At 40.1% G+C, this 20,121-nt stretch overlaps 1 protein-coding gene across 4 annotated transcripts in view; it reads left to right on the top strand.

Annotated features, from left to right (window-relative positions):
- INTS2 (integrator complex subunit 2) overlaps positions 1–20,121 on the top strand; it is a 186,620-nt gene that overhangs the window by 10,968 nt on the left and 155,531 nt on the right. For all 4 annotated transcript variants that reach the window (XR_008794245.1, XR_008794244.1, XM_056127331.1 and 1 more), the window contains exons 8-15: positions 3,803–4,029; positions 6,828–6,953; positions 9,638–9,709; positions 9,798–9,912; positions 13,184–13,252; positions 15,916–16,050; positions 18,822–18,998; positions 19,696–19,804. Coding sequence is in view for 2 of the 4 variants with exons in the window: in XM_056127331.1 (XP_055983306.1) it covers positions 3,803–4,029; positions 6,828–6,953; positions 9,638–9,709; positions 9,798–9,912; positions 13,184–13,252; positions 15,916–16,050; positions 18,822–18,998; positions 19,696–19,804 (1,030 nt within the window). In the remaining 2 variants the exon portion in view is untranslated. The remainder of the gene's footprint in view (positions 1–3,802; positions 4,030–6,827; positions 6,954–9,637; positions 9,710–9,797; positions 9,913–13,183; positions 13,253–15,915; positions 16,051–18,821; positions 18,999–19,695; positions 19,805–20,121) is intronic.

The following is a 20,121-nucleotide window of genomic DNA, read 5'->3' as shown; positions in this document are numbered from 1 at the left end:
GTGTTGGGGATAAACCTGTGTCTTTTGTATATAAAACATGTGCTCAGCTTTATGAGCATCTTTCTGGCCTCCATTTGCAATTTTGTGCAACTTTACAGCTATCCATTTTCAGAACATTTTGATTTTTCCAAATAGAAACTTACAATAAACTCTATTCAGCTTTCTGCCTGTGTGAATTTTTCTATTCTGGATACTCTGTGTTAATGGACTCATACATTATTTCTCCTTTAGAATTACCTTTTTTTTACTTTGGATAATTGTTTTGTTTTGTTTTTTCCCCCTTTCCTTTTTTTATCTTCTGATTGTTGGACTGCACCTAGTTGTGTTCAGGGGCCTTTCCTGCAGTGCCAGAGGACCATACTCTGCCAAGCATCAATCTTAGACCTTCTGCATGCAAAGCATTCTTTCTTTCAGCTCATTGAGCTGTTTTCTGGCTCTGGATTGTGTTTTCAAAATTTGTGTATGTTATAGTATTTATCAGAATTTTTTTTAAGGTTGAATAATATTCTCTGTGTATATATAAATACATTTCTATTTATCATGTATCAATGAATATATGTTATATTCTGCAACAGTTTTTTTTGGGGGGGCACACTTAGTGATGCCTGGTCAGGGGATCTTCAGGGGACCATGCTGTGCTGCTGAACGAGTATACAGGGTTCATGTATTTCTGCTTACAGAACACATACTCAGCTCTTTGAGTGTCTCTGCAGCCCACATTTAACTTTATAAAGACAATTGACATATGTCTTCTATATATCAGACATTGTAAAACATTTGATATATTTATCTTATTTGTAATTGTCCTTTGTGTGCAATAATTTTTTCCTATTTTACTCCAGTGTTACTGTAAAGGCAGAGTACCTACTGTTGTTGGAAATGCTTTGAATTTAATAACTAATGTCTGTAAGCTAGAGAGAGCTCAGTGGGCTGAATACACGCTTTTCATGTGAGAGGCCCAGACTCAATCTCTAGCACCACATGTTCCCTAAGCACTGCTTGGAGTGACCCCCTAAGCACCACCAGGTGTGCAAAACAAAACAAAACAAAACAAAACAGATCCTCAAGATTCCTAACATTTACCTAGACCCTTTCATTTGAGAACTGTTTTTTATGTATATTTGTTTATTCATTTAGCAGATATTGAGTGTTTGCTATATTAAGTTAGACACAGTATCAGACTCTGCTGAATAAGAGATGAGTAAGCCATAAGCTGAATAACTGGGCATGCCATAGACTTGTGAATTCTTTCTAGTTTTTTTGGGTGGAGATGTGCTCCCAATTTGTGCTCAGGAGGTCTGGGAACCCCACTATAAGTTCTTGGCCAACCAGGTGGTAATTCAGTGTAAGGACCCCAGGATGCAATGCTATTCTGGTCCTGCAGTGCTAGGAATGTCCTGGCCACTGTGGTGGGGACCTCTAATGCCATATGTAGCAGTATTTGGGGGTCTCTGGGACCACAGCCAGAGGTGTGCTGGAATCAATCCCAGGTTGGGCACATGCTAAGTATGAGCCCTACCTACTGTACTATTTCCTGACCCCAGACTTGTAAATTTCTTTTGGGTGTAGGGGAGTGGGGACCCTTCCAGTGAGTGCTCAGAAAGTCTGGGCCTTACTGGTTTCTGCTAACTGGCTAGTGATACTGTTGTTTCTTCAGCCCTATGGTTTATGGGGTTAGCTGGCTCACCCAGAGGTGCTTGGGAGACCACCAGAAAACTTAATATGCACTGGTTCACTGAACTACTTACTCTAATCTGTCTTCTGGAGACCATGTGGTACAGGGAATCTAACCCAGGTTGTTGCATGCTTGATTATGTACACTAAAAACTATTGTCTCCTGGCCCATGACTTGTAAATTCTTTTTTCTGTACACCCGGTGTTTTCAGAGCTTACTTCTGGCTCTGTGCTCAAGGATCACTCCTCATGGATCTTGGGGGAACATATGGATAGGGTGTTGGGGATCAAACCCAGGTCGACTGTCTACGAGGCAAGCACCCTATCCTCTGTGCTATTGCTCTGACCCCTGACTTGTAAACTCTTAATCAGAGTAGCTCTATAAATTAACTATTATCAATAAAATATTTATTTACTGGTCATTAAGACTATTGAGGTTCAGAGACTGATGTGTCTAAAGCACATAATCATTCAATAACATGGACCTTAACTGGGGCTGGTCACACAGGCTATACCGTGTCGTCCTTCAATGTGTCCAGATGTGTTACTCAAATTCAAACTGGGGCTGTGGCCACAACCATAGCTAGGCAAACACTTTAGTCTTTGTACTGTCTCTCTCACCCCAGAGCTTTTTTTTTTTTTCTTTTTGGGTTACATCTGGCAATGCACAGGGGCCACTCCAGGCGCATGCACTCAGGAATTACCCCTGGCGGTGCTCAGGGGACGATATGGGGTGCTGGGAATCGAACCTGGGTCCGCCGCGTGCAAGGCCAATGCCCTCCCTGCTGTGCTATCACTCCAGCCCCCAGAGCTTTCATTTAACCCCAATTTTTTCATCTCCAAAATCTGAGAACTTTCTACTTTACCACCTATAAACTATTGGTAATTTATTCAGTATATTCTGTACAACCATTTCAGATTAGGGTAAGTAGACTGATCAGTGAACCGGTACATATTGAGTTTTCTTGATGGTTCAAAAAGATACTTCAGAGGGGGCCAGAGTGATTGTACAGCAAGTAGGTCTCTGACTTTGCCTGTGGCTGACTCAGGTTTAATCCTGACATCCCATATGGTCTTTTGCGCCCCCCCCAGGAGTAATCCCTGAGTATTACTGGTTGTGGCTTCCAATTCTCCCCCATATACCCTCACCTTTCAGAAATTTCTCTAGTTACGATGGTTTCCTTAAATGGGTCGACTTCAAGTGTTTAGCTGGCGAACTTTGTTTCATTGTTCTTTTAAAAATGTAGAGTTTACGGGGTACCCCAGAGGGGGCACTGGTAAGAGCCCTCCGCGCCCCAAGGGACCTAGCTCCAGCAGCCAAATACCTCCACAACGCAATTGCCACCACGCTCAAGGATGCTCCCCAAGTGCTCGGGCTGAGTCTCACATATAAGTAAACATATTCCTGGACATAAAACACTCCCTACCCATTCTCCATAATTGCCACACCACATTTGATGGGGTTCAGATAGTAGGCAACAAATCATAGAGGGAAGCATATATATACACATATATGCATATATACATATTTTCAGATATATATACTGAAACTCACATCACCCAAACTTTAACATGTTAAAGTGATATCCTATAGAATGTCTTAATAGCTTCTGCCAAAATTGAACAATCTTCACACTGTTTCCTATATGAACACTTTTTTGTAAGCATGTTCACAGTTCTTCATAAGATGATATGAAATATATTATTTTGGTTGTGTTTTGGGACAGGGATTGGGGCTTGGAATAGACACATCCCAAATTTGGTGGTGGGAAAGTGTTATGGTGGTGGGATTGGTGTTTTAATATTGAATATCATCAAACATTGTGAACTAACTTATAAAATAAAATAAAACAAACACCGTCCTCCCGTTGTTCATCGATTTGCTCGAGCGGGCCCAGTAATGTCTCCATTGTGAGACTTGTTACTGTGTTTGGCATATTGAATACTCTCAGTAGCTTGCCAGGCTCTGCGAGAGGGGCGGAGGAATCGAACCCGGCTCAGGCGGGCTGGCTGTGCGCAAGGCAAACACCCTACCGCTGGGCTATCACTCCAGCCCTTTAAAATAAAAAAATAAATAAAATAAAAATGTAATGTTTCATATTTCTTCCATGGTTCATATTTCTTACAGAGAAAAAGAGAGACCAGTAGTTCTGTCCTTTGGCAGATGAGAAGGCAGCTTCTTCTGGAGTTGATGGGCATTCTTCCCACAGTAAGAAGTACCCGTATTGTGGAAGAAGCAGATGTGGAGATGGAACCCAATGTGTCTGTGTATTCGGGGCTGAAAGAAGAACATGTGGTGAAAGCCAGTGCACTTTTACGTCTGTACTGTGCTTTGATGGGGATCGCTGGACTTAAGTATTCATTAATTTGATATTTTACCTTTTCATTATACTTTATTTCTAATCTCAAGAAAGTGAGCCAAAGTCCTTTTAGTTATCAGATTTGGGTTTTCCATTGGACTTAGTGGGCTGACCTATATCAAGAAGGAAGTCTTGGGGACTGGAGTGATAGTACAGTGGGTAAGATTTGCTTTGCATGTAGCTGGCCCTGGGTTTCATTAATGGCACCCCATGTGGTCTCCTGAGTACTGCCGAATGTGACCCTAAACCACCCCCCCATAAAAAAGAAAATAAAAGAATAAAGTATTAAGGCAAAACATTCCTAGCTATGATATATCCACCTAGTTTAGTTTGATTGTAAATAGAATTGCTTTTATATAAAAGGAGTCAGAGCAATTTAAAAAAAAACTATGGTTTTCCTACAGGTTGAATTGACTATAATAAATAATCTCTGAGTAGTCCTTTATCTAGCCTATGCAGTTTTAGTGACTGCGTCCTTTCTAATTGACATAGATTCCTTTTTGTAACTGAGATTTTGTAACTGAGATCATGAATTATTTAAAACTGATGTGAAATAATTACTAAGCACAAAATTTTTCTGTTGTTGTTTACTAAGCACAAGATTTTTCTGTTGTTGTTTGTTTTGGTGCCCACCCTGCGATGGTCAGGAGTTACTCCTGGCTTTGCAGTCAGGAATGACTTTTAATGGTGCTCTGGGGACCATATGGGGTCCCAGAGATGGAACCTAGGACAGCCACATGCAAGGCAAGCGCCTTACCAATAGTACTCTCTCCAGCCCTAAAATTTCTTATTTAGGTGGAGTTCATGCCCAATTCAATCAGCCTAATCAGTACTTCTACATAAAGAAAAAAAAATTTCTTAGTCATTACACCTTTTGAATAATGTCCAGTGAACTATTACATGTGCAGTTCACATTTTCCATGGTTCTTTTAAATATGGATATAGTTACCATAATTTAATTAAAAGCACTACTTCCTCAATGACATCAGTTATTTGTTAACTGAATCATTGTATAAAATACAAATTTTATTGAAAATCATTAAGTAATAGATGCAGTGTACACTCACAATCAGTCATTTTGTTTCTTTTGAAGTGTTTGTAACTATCCATTGCACAATTCTTCCTAGATTTTGTGAGCAAACAAAAACTTGAGTTGTTATATTATCTGTGATAAACCTGTGTGACATTTCACAAATATGGATCATTGAAAAAGGAGGAGTTGTTCAGGGAAGATTCATTTGGCAGAGAAAGATGGTAATACTGTATGTAGCATTTAAACCAAATGAAGAGAAGTAGTAAGAATGTGAACACTGCTGCCAGTTGAGAAAACCTAGATATGTAGCTAGATAAACATGTGAAGGTGAGTTGCCAGTATAAATGAGGAAAATCAATGTGATGAAAGCATGAAGAAGTCCAAGAGTAAGTGACGGTGGTATACAACAAAAAATTGGGAGAGGGGCACACTTTGTGGTGCTCAAGGATCACTCCTGGTGAGGCTCAGAAGACCTTATCAGGTGCTGGGGTTTGACTTGAGGCGGCTGCATGCAAGACAAGCACCGCACCCTCTGTGCTATCTCTCTGGCACCTGGCAAAAATCCTAATGTTCAAGGAACTTTGAAGATTTTTTGTGACTGAAATTGGAAAAGATAAAATGTCATAATGTGATCCACACTCACTAAGGGAATATGCCAGTCAATAGGCTTGGAGAAGAAGCTCATGTATTGTAAGTTAGCTATGTGAAGGCAAGGGTTGTTCAGACTGGTTGATAAATTTTCTATAATGAAAATATTTTGTTTGTGTTTGTTTTTTTTGTCTTTGGGCCACACTGGTGGTGCTCAGGGAACACTCCTGTTGGGCTTGGGAGACCATGTGGGATATGGGGGATCAAATCTGGCCAACCACATGCAAGACAAGCATCCTGCCCGCTGTACTATGTCTCCGGCTCAATTCCCAATATTTCTAAAGTTGTCAGTTACATTATTTAAACTTGAGTTCTGTAGTTTTCATTTCCCTGTGTATTATAACTGCTTTTAATGTATTTTTTTTAATTTGTTTACTTTGTTTTAAATTTATTTTATTTTGTTTAGTTTTGGGGCTATACTTGAATGGTACTTGGGTGGTACGCAGATCCCTGGCTCTATGCTCAGAGATCACTTCTTGTGGTTTATACATATATATATATATATGTATGTAAATATGTGTATATATGTATATAGATTTTTTTTTTTTCACCTTTCTTGGCTACACCTGGCTTTGCCCAGGCTCACTCCTGGTTTTGTGCTCAGCGATCATTTATGGCAGAGCTCAGGATTGAATTGGGGTCAGCCATATGCAAGGTCAGCTCCCCTCTACTATCTCTAAAGCCCGTGCATTCCCTCTCCCCCTGTTTTGGGGTCACATCCAACAATGCTCAGGGCTTATACCTGGCTCTGTCCTCAGGATCCCTCCTAGAGGGGCTCGGAGGACCATATGCAGTGCTGGGGATCAAACCTGGGTCGTCTGTATACAAGGCAAGTGCTGTAATGGTTGCACTATCTTTCTGGTCCCTGCATGATTATTTTTATAGTTACTACCAGGTAAAGTTAGAAATACCCATATTTGTATTTGAGGGAAAATGTCTGTGGAAGCACAACAGTTTTGCTTTTCACAACTTATAAAACTTGGAGACTCATATTGAGTTATTATAAAGTTTATCATTTGTATTTGAGGGGTTAGCTGTTGGGACTCCGTTTTCTTCTTCCATTTTCATTTTCACTAAAAAATAAAGACACTAAATATACATTCCTTTTGTAGACCGACTGAAGAAGAAGCTGAGCAGTTACTGCAGCTGATGACGAGCCGCCCCCCTGCCACACCCGCAGGGGTTCGCTTTGTCTCGCTTTCCTTTTGTATGCTTCTGGCCTTTTCTACACTTGTCAGGTATCTTTTTATATGAGTTAATCTATTTTTTTATTTTCTAAAATAAATATTTTTTGGCAGGGGTGGGTTTGGGCCAGACAGTTCTCAGGGATTATTCCTGATGATGCGTGGTGTGGTGTATAGGATTGAGCCAGGTTTACTCATACCTGGCAGTGCTCAGGGCCAACTCCTGGCTCTGCGCTCAGGTATCACACTCGGCAGATAGGAGGAACCTTACGGGATGTCACGGATTGAACCTGGGTCAGTTGTGAGCAAGGCAGATGCCATATCTTCTGTGCTATCTCCTCGGCCGCCCTTTATTTAAAAAAAAATTAATGTAATGATTTAGTATGGGTTAATCTTTGTCTTACCCATTTATGTTTCTATGCAGGATAATTAATGAATTTTGAATTAATAAATAATAGATAAGTAATAAAAAGTAATTGTCATTATGAATGAGATTAATTTTAAATCAAAATTGATTTGTTCCTTGCTAATCTAATGTTTGGAAATCCCCTAAAAGTGTTATTGTTGGGACTGGGGAGATCACACCAGGGTCTACAGTGATTCTTTGCATATGGAAGGCCTGGGTTTGATATCTGACACTCCATGATTCTTTGCACTATGGGGAGTGACCCCCCAATACTTTGCCAGGAATTTTCTCTACCACACCCAGGTCTGATCTGTAAATCATTTTTTGGCTGGGCAAGTGGTTTGGTGGCAAAGTGTACGTCTTGCATGCATTAGACCACGGCTCAGTCCCTGGCACTACTGAAACAAAACTCTGGATGCAGTTCCCAGCGCAGCCTTGTCCCCTCGGTACCTTACTGCTAGATAAGGGCCCCTGCTTCTCAAAAAGTCATTGTTGCTGTTTTTTTCTTTATTTCTTGGGTCGTACCAGCGATGCTCAGGGTTATGGCATTAAGGAGCACCTCACCTGCTGTACTACTCTTCAGCCCCTGTTGCTATATTTTTATAACCTTTTGTTTTTTATGGGCTGGAGCGATAGCACAGCGGGTAGGGCGTCTGCCTTGCACGCAGCCAACATGGCCGACCCGAGTTCGATTCCTCCGCCCCTCTCGGAGAGCCCGGCAAGCTACCGAGAGTATTCGATATGCCAGACACAGTAACAACAAAGTCTCCAATGGAGACGTTACTGGGCCCGCTCGAGCAAATCGATGATCAATGGGAGGGCCTTTACCTTTACCTTTACCTTTGTTTTTTATATATGATGAAACCCATGACTTTATTTTCAGTGTATTTTTATATAGTGATCACTTATTTCTCTTCCTTCTGAGCTCCACTTAAAACTGTCAGTTTCGCTTCAGTTTCTAAGTAAAGATGAACAGACTTGTTATTTGTCTTAGTACTGTTTGTGACTTTGGTGGGGTTGGGGTGGGGAGGAGGGTTAGGCCATACCCAGCATTGCTCAGGGACTGCTCTAGGCTCTGTGCTTGGGCATAACTCCTGGTGGTGCTTGGGGACCTAATGGTGCCAGGAATTGAACCATGGTCGACATTGTGCAAGGCAAACCTCTATCCCCTTGTACTATCTCTCTGGCCTATGTTTGTGACCTTTGGATGATATAAGTTTTGATACTAGATTTTTTTTCTATAGGAAAAATAATTTTTTTCTATGGCTGTTCATATAATTTTCAGACATTTTCTTATATATTAGAATTATAAAGTAGTAATAGGATTTTTTTTTTGTTTTTTGTTTGTCGGGTTACATCTCGTATCAGTATACTCAGTTGCTACTCCTGGTGGTACTTGGTATCTTGTGGTGCCGGGGATAGAACTGGGCCTCTCAAATACAAAGTTTGGGCTTTAGCCCTTTTAGTTGAGCTATTTATGCCTAATAAATGCTTTAAAAAAATTAAAAAAAATTTTTTAAATACTGGGCCATACCTGTCCTTGCTTAGAGATCACTCCTAGCAGGGCTCTGGGGACCATATGAAGTGCTCAAATAGAACCTGGGTTGGCCAATGCAAAGCAGGTGCCTTACCCACTGTACTTTCTCTCCAGTTTCCCTTATATATTCTTTAAACATCCCACAGGCCTTCCTTCAGATTTTGTTTTCAGTTTTCAGTTATGGTAAATAAGAATTTGAGAGAGTTGGACTATTTACAAAGTAAGGAGGAAAAGCAGTGCTCTTCATTTGTTTTTGTTTTGGGGCGACACTTGGAGGTGGTCAGGGGACACTCCTAGCTCTGTTTGTTCCTGGTGGTGCTCAGGGGACACTGTGGTGCTGGGGCCTGAATTCGTGCCTCCCACATGGAAAGTAGGTGCCCAGCCCTCTGAGTTTTCTCTCCTACACTGGTCCTCGATTCTTTTTTTTTTTTTTTTGCTTTTTGGGTCGCACCCAGTGATGCACAGGGGTTACTCCTGGCTCTGCACTCAGGAATTACTCCTGCTGGTGCTCAGGGGACCATACGGGATGCTGAGAATCAAACCTGGGTCAGCCATGTGCAAGGCAAATGCTCTACCCACTGTGCTATTGCTCTAGCCCCCACAGGTCCTCATTCTTGATTTCCAGAAATCCATATCTCAGTTGACAATTAATGGACAGCTTAATAAGCAATTAGTTTGAATTGATATTTAAAAATAGGGAGGATTAAAGTAATTTCTACGAAGAATAATTACAAAATGTTTACTTAGACCAGTATGTTTGATTAAAATACTGACGTTTTGGCATGCTTTCTGTAGTACACCTGAGCAGGAGCAGCTAATGGTAGTGTGGCTAAGTTGGATGATAAAAGAAGAAGCTTATTTTGAAAGGTAAGATGACTTCAGTTGCTTCAGTTAGCTGAGTAAGTTTTTCATATTCTGTCTTTGAAAATTCATATTTTCTTTTTTGTTTCAACAGTACTTCTGGTGTCTCTGCTTCTTTTGGGGAGATGTTATTATTGGTTGCTATGTACTTTCATAGCAACCAGCTTAGTGCTATCATTGACTTGGTCTGTTCCACTTTGGGGATGAAGGTAATTTTATTTTATTTTCTATTGAGAAATTCTCAGCTGGGCATTTTGTAGTGTAAAGTAACAAGGTTGTGAATAATTTTAGTTTAATAGTTTGAAAAGTTATCAAACATTGGAAAGCAAAGTTGTAGGGGGCCTCCCAAGTGGTGGTCAGTGGACATAGAGGGTCACTCCCAGTGGTCAATTGACTAGGTTCAGTGCTCTACTGCTCAGATCTTGTGGTATCAGAGATTGATTACTTGGGCCACTCTGGCAGATCTCCAGTCTCCCCAAGACCATATAATATGGTGCTTGGGAGCTTCAGGGCTCTACCTCCTACTGAACAGGGTTCCATGAGGCTGGCATCAGATCTGGATTGGGTGCATGCCTAGCTTTCGCCTTAACCCTTGTGCTATCTCATACCCCCCAAACTTTGTTTTAAAAACATTTATTTACAGAAATAATAGATATTCGGTATAGAATGCTTAGAAAACAAAAGAAAGGAAAATTATTTTATTCAGAATTATCAATTATTTTATTGTTAACTTACTGGATTATTTTGTTTTTTTGTGCCATACCCAAGAGTGCTTAAGGCTTGCTGCTGGCTCTGTGCTGAGGGGCACTCCTGGCAGTGCTCAGGGCACCAATACGGGATTCCAGGGATGGAACTTTGTGCCACTTTCTACTTTATCTGCTCTATTATTTTCTGGACCCACAACAATCTGATTTGTGTCCTGTCTTTTTTGAAATAAACTTTGTTTTTAAATTTTTGCTTTTTGGGTCACACCTGGCAATGCACAGGGGTCAGTCCTGGCTCTGCACTCAGGAGTTACTCCTGGTGGTGCTCAGGGGACCATATGGGATGCTGGGAATTGAACCCGGGTCGGCCGCGTGCAAGGCAAACGCCCTACCCACTGTGCTATGTCTCCAACCCCAAAATAAATAAACTTTATTGAAAGTGAGAAAAAAAAATTTACTCAAGATAATGCAGGCTTCTCTAGAGAGAAGAGAAAAATTCATGAAGTAAAAGTAAGGAATTATACACCCCAAGTTGAGGTGTGGAAAAATATACGCTAAAGTTAAATATATTCATTTCTGTTCTTTCTTTAAATTGATATTCATATTTTATACTTTTGAACTAAAATCAAATAAAGAACTTGGCAACATTGAACATTTCCTTATATAAATAAATAGCAAAAACAATATATTTTTTAATGGTTAGTATTTGTTATTTTAATTTGAAAATATTTAGATAAATATTTAAAATACATACACAGGGACATATTTTATACTTTTTATTTATTTTATTTGGCTTTTGGACCCCACCCAGCAGTGCTCAGGTGTAATTTCTGGCTCTGCATTCTGCACTCAGTAATTATTCCTAGTTGTGCTCAGGGATCACTCTTGGCAGGGATCAGAGGACTATATGGAGATCAAACATGGGTTAGTCATGTGCAAGGCAAACACCTTATCTGCTGTGCCATTGCTCTGGCCCCTCTTGTTTATTTCTTTTGTGAAAAACTTACCAATGTCTCAGTTGCAATATAGGAATTTTTGTTTATTTTTCCTTTCACTAAGTCAGAAAGTTCTTTGCCACTATGCCTGATTGTATCCCATTTTTCTTGATTTCAGGACTCATTTACCCAGTATTAAATTTGGATTAGCTTATATTATTCCTATATAATATTAAGGCAGTGGAGTTTCCTTTCTTTTTTTTCTTGAAGAGCTGACCACTGATATCTTACAATCTTTAATATCTTCAAAATTTTTTTCATGGGGCCAGAACAATAGTACCGTGGGTAAGGTGTTTGCCTTCCATGCAGCCGACCTGGGTTTGATACCCGGCATCCCATATGGTTCCCCGAGCACTTCCTGAATGCAGAGCCAGGACTAACCCCTGAGCATTGCCGGGTGTGACCTAAAGTTGTTTTTAAATAATAATTTTTTTCACTTGTTTATTATTATTATTATTATTATTATTTTTAGTTTCTGGGCCATAACTGGTTGGACTCTGGGGCTGTTCTGACTGTGCTTGGAGGTTGCTCCTGCCAGTGCTTGGTCAACCAGGTGCTGTGGGGTATCAAATTGAGGTTGGCCTCTTGCTTAGCATGTACCTTAACCCTGTACTGTCTCTCTGATCCCATCCTATTTAATGTTTTTGAAGTAGAAAACTACAATATGTACCTTTTCTTTTTTTCCCCTTGCTCTTGTAATTTTTGTTTTTTATGACTTGTACTTTGCTGTTTTGCTTAGAAATTTTCTTGCTCTTTCCTAGATTTGTAGAAATGGTTACTTATATTTCTATTTGTTCATGCTTTAAACTAATTTTTTAAACATTCATCTGGGGTAAGTTATTAGGTGTGAAAGACTTTTTTTTTGGGTCATACCTGGCGATGCATAGAGGTTACTCCTGGCTTTACACTCAGGAACTACTCCTGGCGGTGCTCAGGAGACCATATGGGATGCTGGGAATTGAACCCTGGTCGGCTGTGAGCAAGGCAAACGCCCTACCTGCTGTATTGTCACTCCAGCCCCATGTGTGAAAGACTTCTTTTTTATATGTAAATACATGTTTATGTATAGTCCCTAGAAATTTATGTCTCGCCTCCATTTACTTAATAGATTTCCACCACTCTTGAAATTACAGTTATTAAAATGTACTTTTTTTTGGCTTTGGGGCCATACCCAGCAATGCTCATGGTTTGTTTACTCTTGGCTCTGCATTCAGGAATAACTCCTGATGATACTTGGGAGAACCATTTGAGATACCATGTATTGAACCTGGATCAGCTGCATGCAAGGCAAACACCCTCCCTGCTGTAATGTTGTTCCAGCCTCCTAATATGTACTTTTCTGCTATGGCTAAGTTTCTTAAGAAAAACACATTTTAGGGCCAGCATGATAAGGGGTTAAGGTGCTTGCCTTGCTTACAACCAACCCCACTAATCCCCAATGCCTCATATGATCCCCTGAGCACTACCAAGCATGATTCCTGATTACAGATCTAGGAGTAAGTCCTGAGCACCACTGCTGAGGCCCAAATACACCCTCCTCAAAAAAAAAAAAAAAAAAAAAAAAACCAAGCAAAAACAAACAAACAAAAAAAACACTTTAAAGATAGGTTTGAGAAATCATTTTTGGCATTTATTTAAACATTAATTTTATGTATTAAATTCACCAGAAACAATTGTGTTTTATATATTTTCTTGGGCTGTTGGAATTATTTTGATGGTTTCATTTTTCTTATAACCAATGATTAAACCAAAGGCCACATACATGCTTTTTGTTGTTTTAGATTGTGATTAAGCCAAGTTCCTTGAGCAGGATGAAGACTATTTTCACACAGGAGATTTTCACCGAGCAGGTATTTCTTTTAAGTTTATTCTTAGGTATTTATTTAATATTCCCTTTTTCATTGTTGCCTTTAAGCCCTTAGCCCTTTTATAAGAGATTACTAACATCATGTTACAGGTTGAGCCTTGTGTGCTATATATGTATTTATTTTTTCTCATAAAGATTATTTGCCTGCTACTTTACACCCCATAAAATGTGGTATGTTGCTCTTGGCACATCAGTGGCATAGAGTATGAAATGTCACTTCAGGTATTCTAAATTTTGAATATTGTGATAGAGCTGGAGTTGAATTTTTAATTGGATGACTTTAGGTTGTGGAGACATCTCTGCAGTTTGTTGCTCTCTTCCAAGGTTTATGTGAGTCTCTGGATCATAGCCACTGTTAATGAGCTTATGTGGTGCCAGAGGTAATTCGCGGACATGACTGCTAAGCTCCCAGAAGAACAGGGATATGGAGAAAGGTCACCTATTCCCCACTCCATGAGAGCCTGGAGATTTGAGTCACAAACCCACATGCCTGTTTTTTGCAGCAGAATCATTCTCGTGGGTGCCTGTGCAACCTTGAACGTGGCAGTGACTGGGTTCTGGAGATTTTCGGCTATTGGGGCCCTGTTGGGGTGTATCCTGGGCTCACCTGCCTTCCTCTGAGGTGCCTCAGATGAACTCAGCTTCTTGTGGGGTGTGGAGACATCTCTCTACTTAGTATTTCTTTTTATAGCATTCTTTGGGGGAAAAACAATTATCTCAGTATAAAAGAATATTAGTCTTTTTGTTTGTTCTTTTTGTTTTGTCTTTGCACCACACCAGTGATGCTCAGGGGTTACTTCTGGCTTTGTACTCAAGAGTCACTCCTAGCAGTGTTCAAGAGATCATATAGGATGGACAGAAAAATAAAGTGCTAGTATATCTTAATGGGAATATTTGTTTTTTCCTTTTTTCAATTGAATCACCATGAGCAACACAAAGCTTTTGTGTTTGAGTTTTAGTCATACAATGATCGCACACCCATCCCTCCACCAGTGTACATTTTCTGTACATTTTAGGATGCTGGACATCAAGCCCAGGTTGGCTGGATACAAAGCTAATCCGTTACCTGCTGTACTGTTTCTCTGGCACCAGAATGTTAGTCTGTTTTTCTGTTGCTTTTCAGCTTCCAATTATGATTTATTAAGTCATTGAAGCATCAGTGAAGAATATTCCCATTGTATTGCAAATCATAATGCCCATAAGTAGAGAGTAAGAGGAAAACTGTCTGCCATAGAGGCAGGGGGAGAGGTGGAATGCAGGGGGGCGGGGGAGAGGGATACTGGGGACATTGGTGGTGAAAAATGTACACTGGTAGAGGGATGGGTGTGCGATCATTGTATGACTAAAACTCAAACACAAAAGCTTTGTGTTGCTCGTGGTGATTCAATTGAAAAAAAGAAAAAAAAATTCCCGTTGTCATATACCACACATAGTTGTGCCCAGGGTTTACTGCTGGCTCTGTGTTCCGAAAATCAGAATGTAAAAAATAGCCCTAAGTTTCAGAATACTAAAAATATGTGTGCTCACCAGGCATAGAACTCAGGTTGGCTACATGCAAGGCAAGTGACTTACTTGCTATATTTTCTCTCCAACCCCTAAGATAAACTTCTAAATCCACTTACTGCACACAGCAGTATTTTTTGTTTGTTTTTAAGCCATATCCAGCAGTGCTCAGGGTTTACTTCTGGCTCTATGCTTAGGGATTGCCACAGGTGATAAGAGAAATGGAACCAGGGTCAGCCACATGCAAGGCAAATGTCCTAACTGCTGTACTCTTTCCAACCCAAAGATAGTATGCCTTACCCACTGTACTATCATTCTAGCCCTAAAGCTTATTGTTTTCTGTTTTTTGTGGGGATGAGGGTAGTTGGGGGAATCACAGCCAGTAGTGCTCAGGGCTTACTGGAGGTGCTAAGGGCTCTGAACGCACCTCTGACAGGACTTGGAACCTTATGGTGTGCTGGGGATCGAACCTGGGTTCGCTGCATGCGAGGCAAATGCCTTACCCATGGTACTGCCTCTCTGGCTTCATACAAAACTATTTTAAATTTAGTTATTTTGGAGATATGAAAAGATATTGAGGATAGTCTTAGATTTTATGATTAAGGATTTCAGATGGCGCAAACATTGACACTTGTTAGGAGAAACTAAAATAGATTCCTCTTTAAAACTTTCGGTTATCTTTGTTCTCAAATCCTTTTATTTACAGGCTTTTTTTTTTTGCCTCAGAACTTTTGTTCATGGGTACTTTTTTTTTCTTGGGGCGGGGGAGGGCAGCCCACACCCTGTTTCTTGGCTCCTGACTCAGAGATCACTCCTGGCAGGTTTGAGGGATATGGGGTGCTGGGAATTGAACTTGGATCAGCCGTGTGTAAGGCAAACACCCTACCTGCTGTATCATCTCTCTCGCTCTGAACCTACATTATTTTTAATATGATTAGTTTGAAATGACTGGAGTAGAACTTTGGGGACAGTTTTTCAAAGAATTAGAGGTCTGTGCATGACATAATAAGGATAGCAAAACTTCCTGTTCAACTTCGGGTGTTACCTTGCCTGGTCTTTAAAAAGAACAAATTCCTTCTCTTAAAAAAAAATTCCCTCTCTCATAAAAAATTCCTATGTATTAACATGATTTTTCCTTTTCAGGTTGTCACAGCTCATGCAGTTCGGGTTCCTGTCACCAGCAATCTGAGTGCCAATATTACTGGATTTTTGCCCATTCATTGTATTTATCAGCTTCTCAGGAGTCGTTCCTTTACTAAGCACAAAGTGTCAATAAAAGTATGACTGTACATTACCTTTTTTCTTTTTTTTTTTGGTTTTGGGCCACACCTGAAGGTGCTCAGGTGCTACTCCTGGCCCTTTGGTTGGAGGTTGGGGATCCCACCCAGGATCCCACACAGGCCACTTGCATGCAAACTTGTGCTCAGCATGTTGAGCTGTTTTTCTGGCCCTGCACATTTATATTTCAAGCTGTAACCTAAGTTAGTGCTTTTTTTCCCCCCAGTTCTATTTCAGGTTTAGATCTTAACTGAATTTTGTATCAGAAATGTGACTAGCTGCTACTCATTTTTATTACTATGATTAGGTTTAAGGAGGTAATTTCAGGTTCTAATTAGTTATTTTTGTGTGTGTTGAGGGGGAGTTTGGATCACACCTAGCTGTGCTCAGTGCTTACTCCTGGCTGTTTGCTCAGGGATCACTTCTGATGGGACTCGTTGGTGCATATATGATGCTGAGGATTGATTCCACATTGGCTATAATATAAGACAAACTCCTTGTCCATTTTACTCTCTCTCAAGTCCAAACTTATTTTTTAAAACACTGTGATTTATTTATTCATTCATTTTTTTGAGCCATACTTGGTGGTGCTTTAGGGGCTATTCATAGCTCTGTCTGTGCTCAGGAGTGATCTCTGGAAATGCTCAGGGGAGGATATGTGATGCTAGGGAATGAAACTGGGGTTGGCTGCATGTAAGACTACTGTCACTTTGGTCCAGATTTTACAGTTTTACTTTAAAAAATTTTATTGTTTAGATGGCAAAGCCTGGCAAGCTGCCCCTGATGTATTCAACATGCCAAACACAGTAACAACAACTCTCAAAATGGAGACATTACTGGGCCCGCTCGAGCAAATCGATGAACAACGGGAGGACAGTGGACAGTTTTTTATTGTTTAGAAATTTTTTTCTATTTCAAAATTTTAAAACAGTATAACTTATTAAGTTTTTATAAAATACATTATTAACCATGTAGTTCTTATTAACATATAGCCATTTTTCTTTGTAGTATGAAATTACTGCTTTCTAAGTTTGGATTTTATTTAGCGAACTTAGAGGTGTTCATCAGTCATAGTCTGTGTTTGTAGTTTTGTCAGCGGGACACATAACATCTAATTATCCATATTTTGACACATTTTTAGTTTTTCGTTGTTGGCTATATTAAACAGTTTAAAATTTCCCTAAAGAAAGAATGAATTTTAGTATGAAATCTGTACTTTTTTTTAGATTCTTTATTTCTAAGAACAGTGATCTATGTCTGCATGGCTCTGCACTCAGGAATCATTCCTAGCAGTGCTTGGGGGACCATATGAGGTGCCAGGGTTGAACCCAGGTTTGTGACCTGGAAAACATATGCCCTACCTATTGTTCTTACTCTGGTCATTATTTCCCAGCTAAATTGAATTTTTTACTATTTCATATTTTCAGTAAATGAAATAGATAAGAATTAAAACTCAGTTATACACCTAACATTTCTGCCTATTGTCCATGTAGATAAATGATTATTTCTCTTTATTATATGACAGAGTCACTTTCTTAAATATTTGATGGTTTGCCATTAAGAACTATTTTCGTCTCTGTTGTGAGATCTACAACTTCTTTAATTAGAGAGACTAAAAATACTTCCCGGGCTGGAGCGATGGCACAGTGGATAGGGCATTTGCCTTGCACGTGGCCGACCCGGTTTCAATTCCTCCATCCCTCTCGGAGAGCCCGGCAAGCTACCTAGAGTATCCCACCCGGCTGAGCCTGGCAAGCTCCCCATGGTGTATTCGACATGCCAAAAACAGTAACAACAATGGAAAACAAAAAAAAAGACAAAACAAAAACAGTAACAATTCTCAGTGGATACTTACTGGTGCCCACTCAAGCAAATCGATGAATAATGGGAGGACGGTGCAGACAGTGCAGAAAAATACTTCCCCAACTCACTAAAATCTAATATATTATAACCCACAGTCAATGTTCTTGTTATTTTATATTTTCAACCGCACAGTATTTTTTTTTTTTTATTTTGGGGCTTCATCTGACTTTGCTCATGCTTGTTCATGGCTCTGTGCTCAGGGACCCCTCCTGTTAGAGCTAGGAGGCCATACACAGTTCTGGAATAGAATCTGAGTCATGTGCAAGGCAGATGCTTTACCCACCATATTGTCTCTCTGGCTCTATACAGTATTTGTATTTGTATTTTATGTAGTTTTGGGTTCCCCAGTGTTATTGGGGACCACCAAAACTACACCCACAAAATGCTTATGGCTGGAGCGATAGCACTGTGGGTAGGGTGTTCGCCTTACAAGCGGCCAACATGGCCGACCCGAGTTCGATTCCTCCACCCCTCTCGGAGAGCCCGGCAAGCTACCGAGAGTATTCGATATGCCAGACACAGTAACAACAAAGTCTCCAATGGAGACGTTACTGGGCCCGCTCGAGCAAATCGACGATCAACGGGAGGGCCTTTACCTTTACCTTTACCTTAGTGTTATTGGGGACCACCAAAACTACACCCACAAAATACTTATGAGGGCCAGGCTTGCCGAGGTGTACACTCAGTGCTTTGAGTAATCTCTCCAGCCCTGAACAGTATTCTTGATTAGGTTATAATGGTAGTTCATATATTTTATATCAAAGGTTATTGTGAATTAGATAATGCATTCATATCTGCCACAAGATAATAGTTTCACTGATTAATAAGCCCCAAACCATTTGTTCTTTAAAGATTACTCGCTTTTTCTCATCGCCATAATTGATTTACTGCCCATCACCTTTTTTCAGGACTGGATTTATAGACAGCTGTGTGAAACCTCCACTCCACTTCATCCTCAGTTACTTCCTCTGATTGATGTATACATAAATTCTGTACTTACTCCTGCTTCTAAATCAAATCCAGAAGCCACAAATCAACCAGTCACAGAGCAAGAGATACTCAACATTTTCCAAGGCGTCATTGGGGTAAAATAGTGATTCTTCCACAATTATTAGCTTATTTTTATTTTAGTTTATTCTGACTTATTCCTTACTCCTCACACCTGGCAGGAGTTGGGGGACCATAATGTGGTGTCGGGAATCAAACCCTGCTTGTCTGTGTGTAAGGCAAGCTTTACAGTTGTCACTCCAGTCCCTAAAATTGTTTGATTTTAAAAACTATTAAGCATGTTATCTTTCATTTTCTGTGCTCTCAGATTTAATTTAAACTTCAGGTTGACTCCATTTTCTGTGTGCATAGTAACGTTTTTCTGTTTTCTGAACTCACGAGCACCAACATTGTATATTCTATTTTGAACATTTTTACTATCAGACAGCTTTTGACAGCCCGGGGAGATAACATAGTGCTAAAGTTCTTGCTTTACATGCAGGAGCCCTAGTTTAGTCGCTGGCATTGAATGATCCCAATCCCAAAGCAACCATCTCCCCCAAACCTTTATATAAAAACTTTTTCTGTTTGTTCTAGATCACATCCCATGGTGCTCAGGGGCTATTCCGAGCTTAGGGTTCACTCCTGACAGTTCTGGAGCAACTTGATCCAGGGTCAGGAATTGAACCTGGGCTCACATCCTGTACAGCCTGTGCTCCAGCCCATTAAGCTATTTCTCTAGCTCAACAGTCATGTGATTTAGCTGATTTTAACTGTTTGTAATTTTATCTCTAGGGTGACAACGTCCACCCTGGTCAGCGTTTCAGTATCACCGCACAGCTTTTGGTGCTTTACTATATCCTGTCCTATGAGGAAGCTCTTCTAGCAAACACAAAGACTTTAGGTAGGTTATGCATTAGGGGATTGTTTCCAGGGACAATTTATTTTACTTTATTCATGATTCAGTACCTTCTCAAATTGTTATGTGAGTAAATAGGACCAAATTTCCAAGCTCTGTTATCATCATCATTTTATGTAGTTTTTATGTGGCAGGCTTTGTATACTCTGTTACATCATAAATTCAGGTATATGTGGATGTATGACTAGAGACTCAGCAGGCTAAATTAATAGATAACTTAATTGCCTGTATTATATTTTTTGGGGTGGAAGGAGTTTGGGCCAAACCTCTTGGTGCTCAGGGTCTGCTCTTATGGAGACTAT

Source organism: Sorex fumeus, unplaced genomic scaffold, assembly GCF_029834395.1.
Source record: "Sorex fumeus unplaced genomic scaffold, SorFum_2.1 ptg000063l, whole genome shotgun sequence".
In the NCBI taxonomy this organism is placed as follows: Eukaryota; Metazoa; Chordata; class Mammalia; order Eulipotyphla; family Soricidae; genus Sorex; species Sorex fumeus.
The sequence above is the reverse complement of the archived record's forward strand: the minus strand, read 5'-3'. Positions and strand labels throughout refer to the sequence as shown.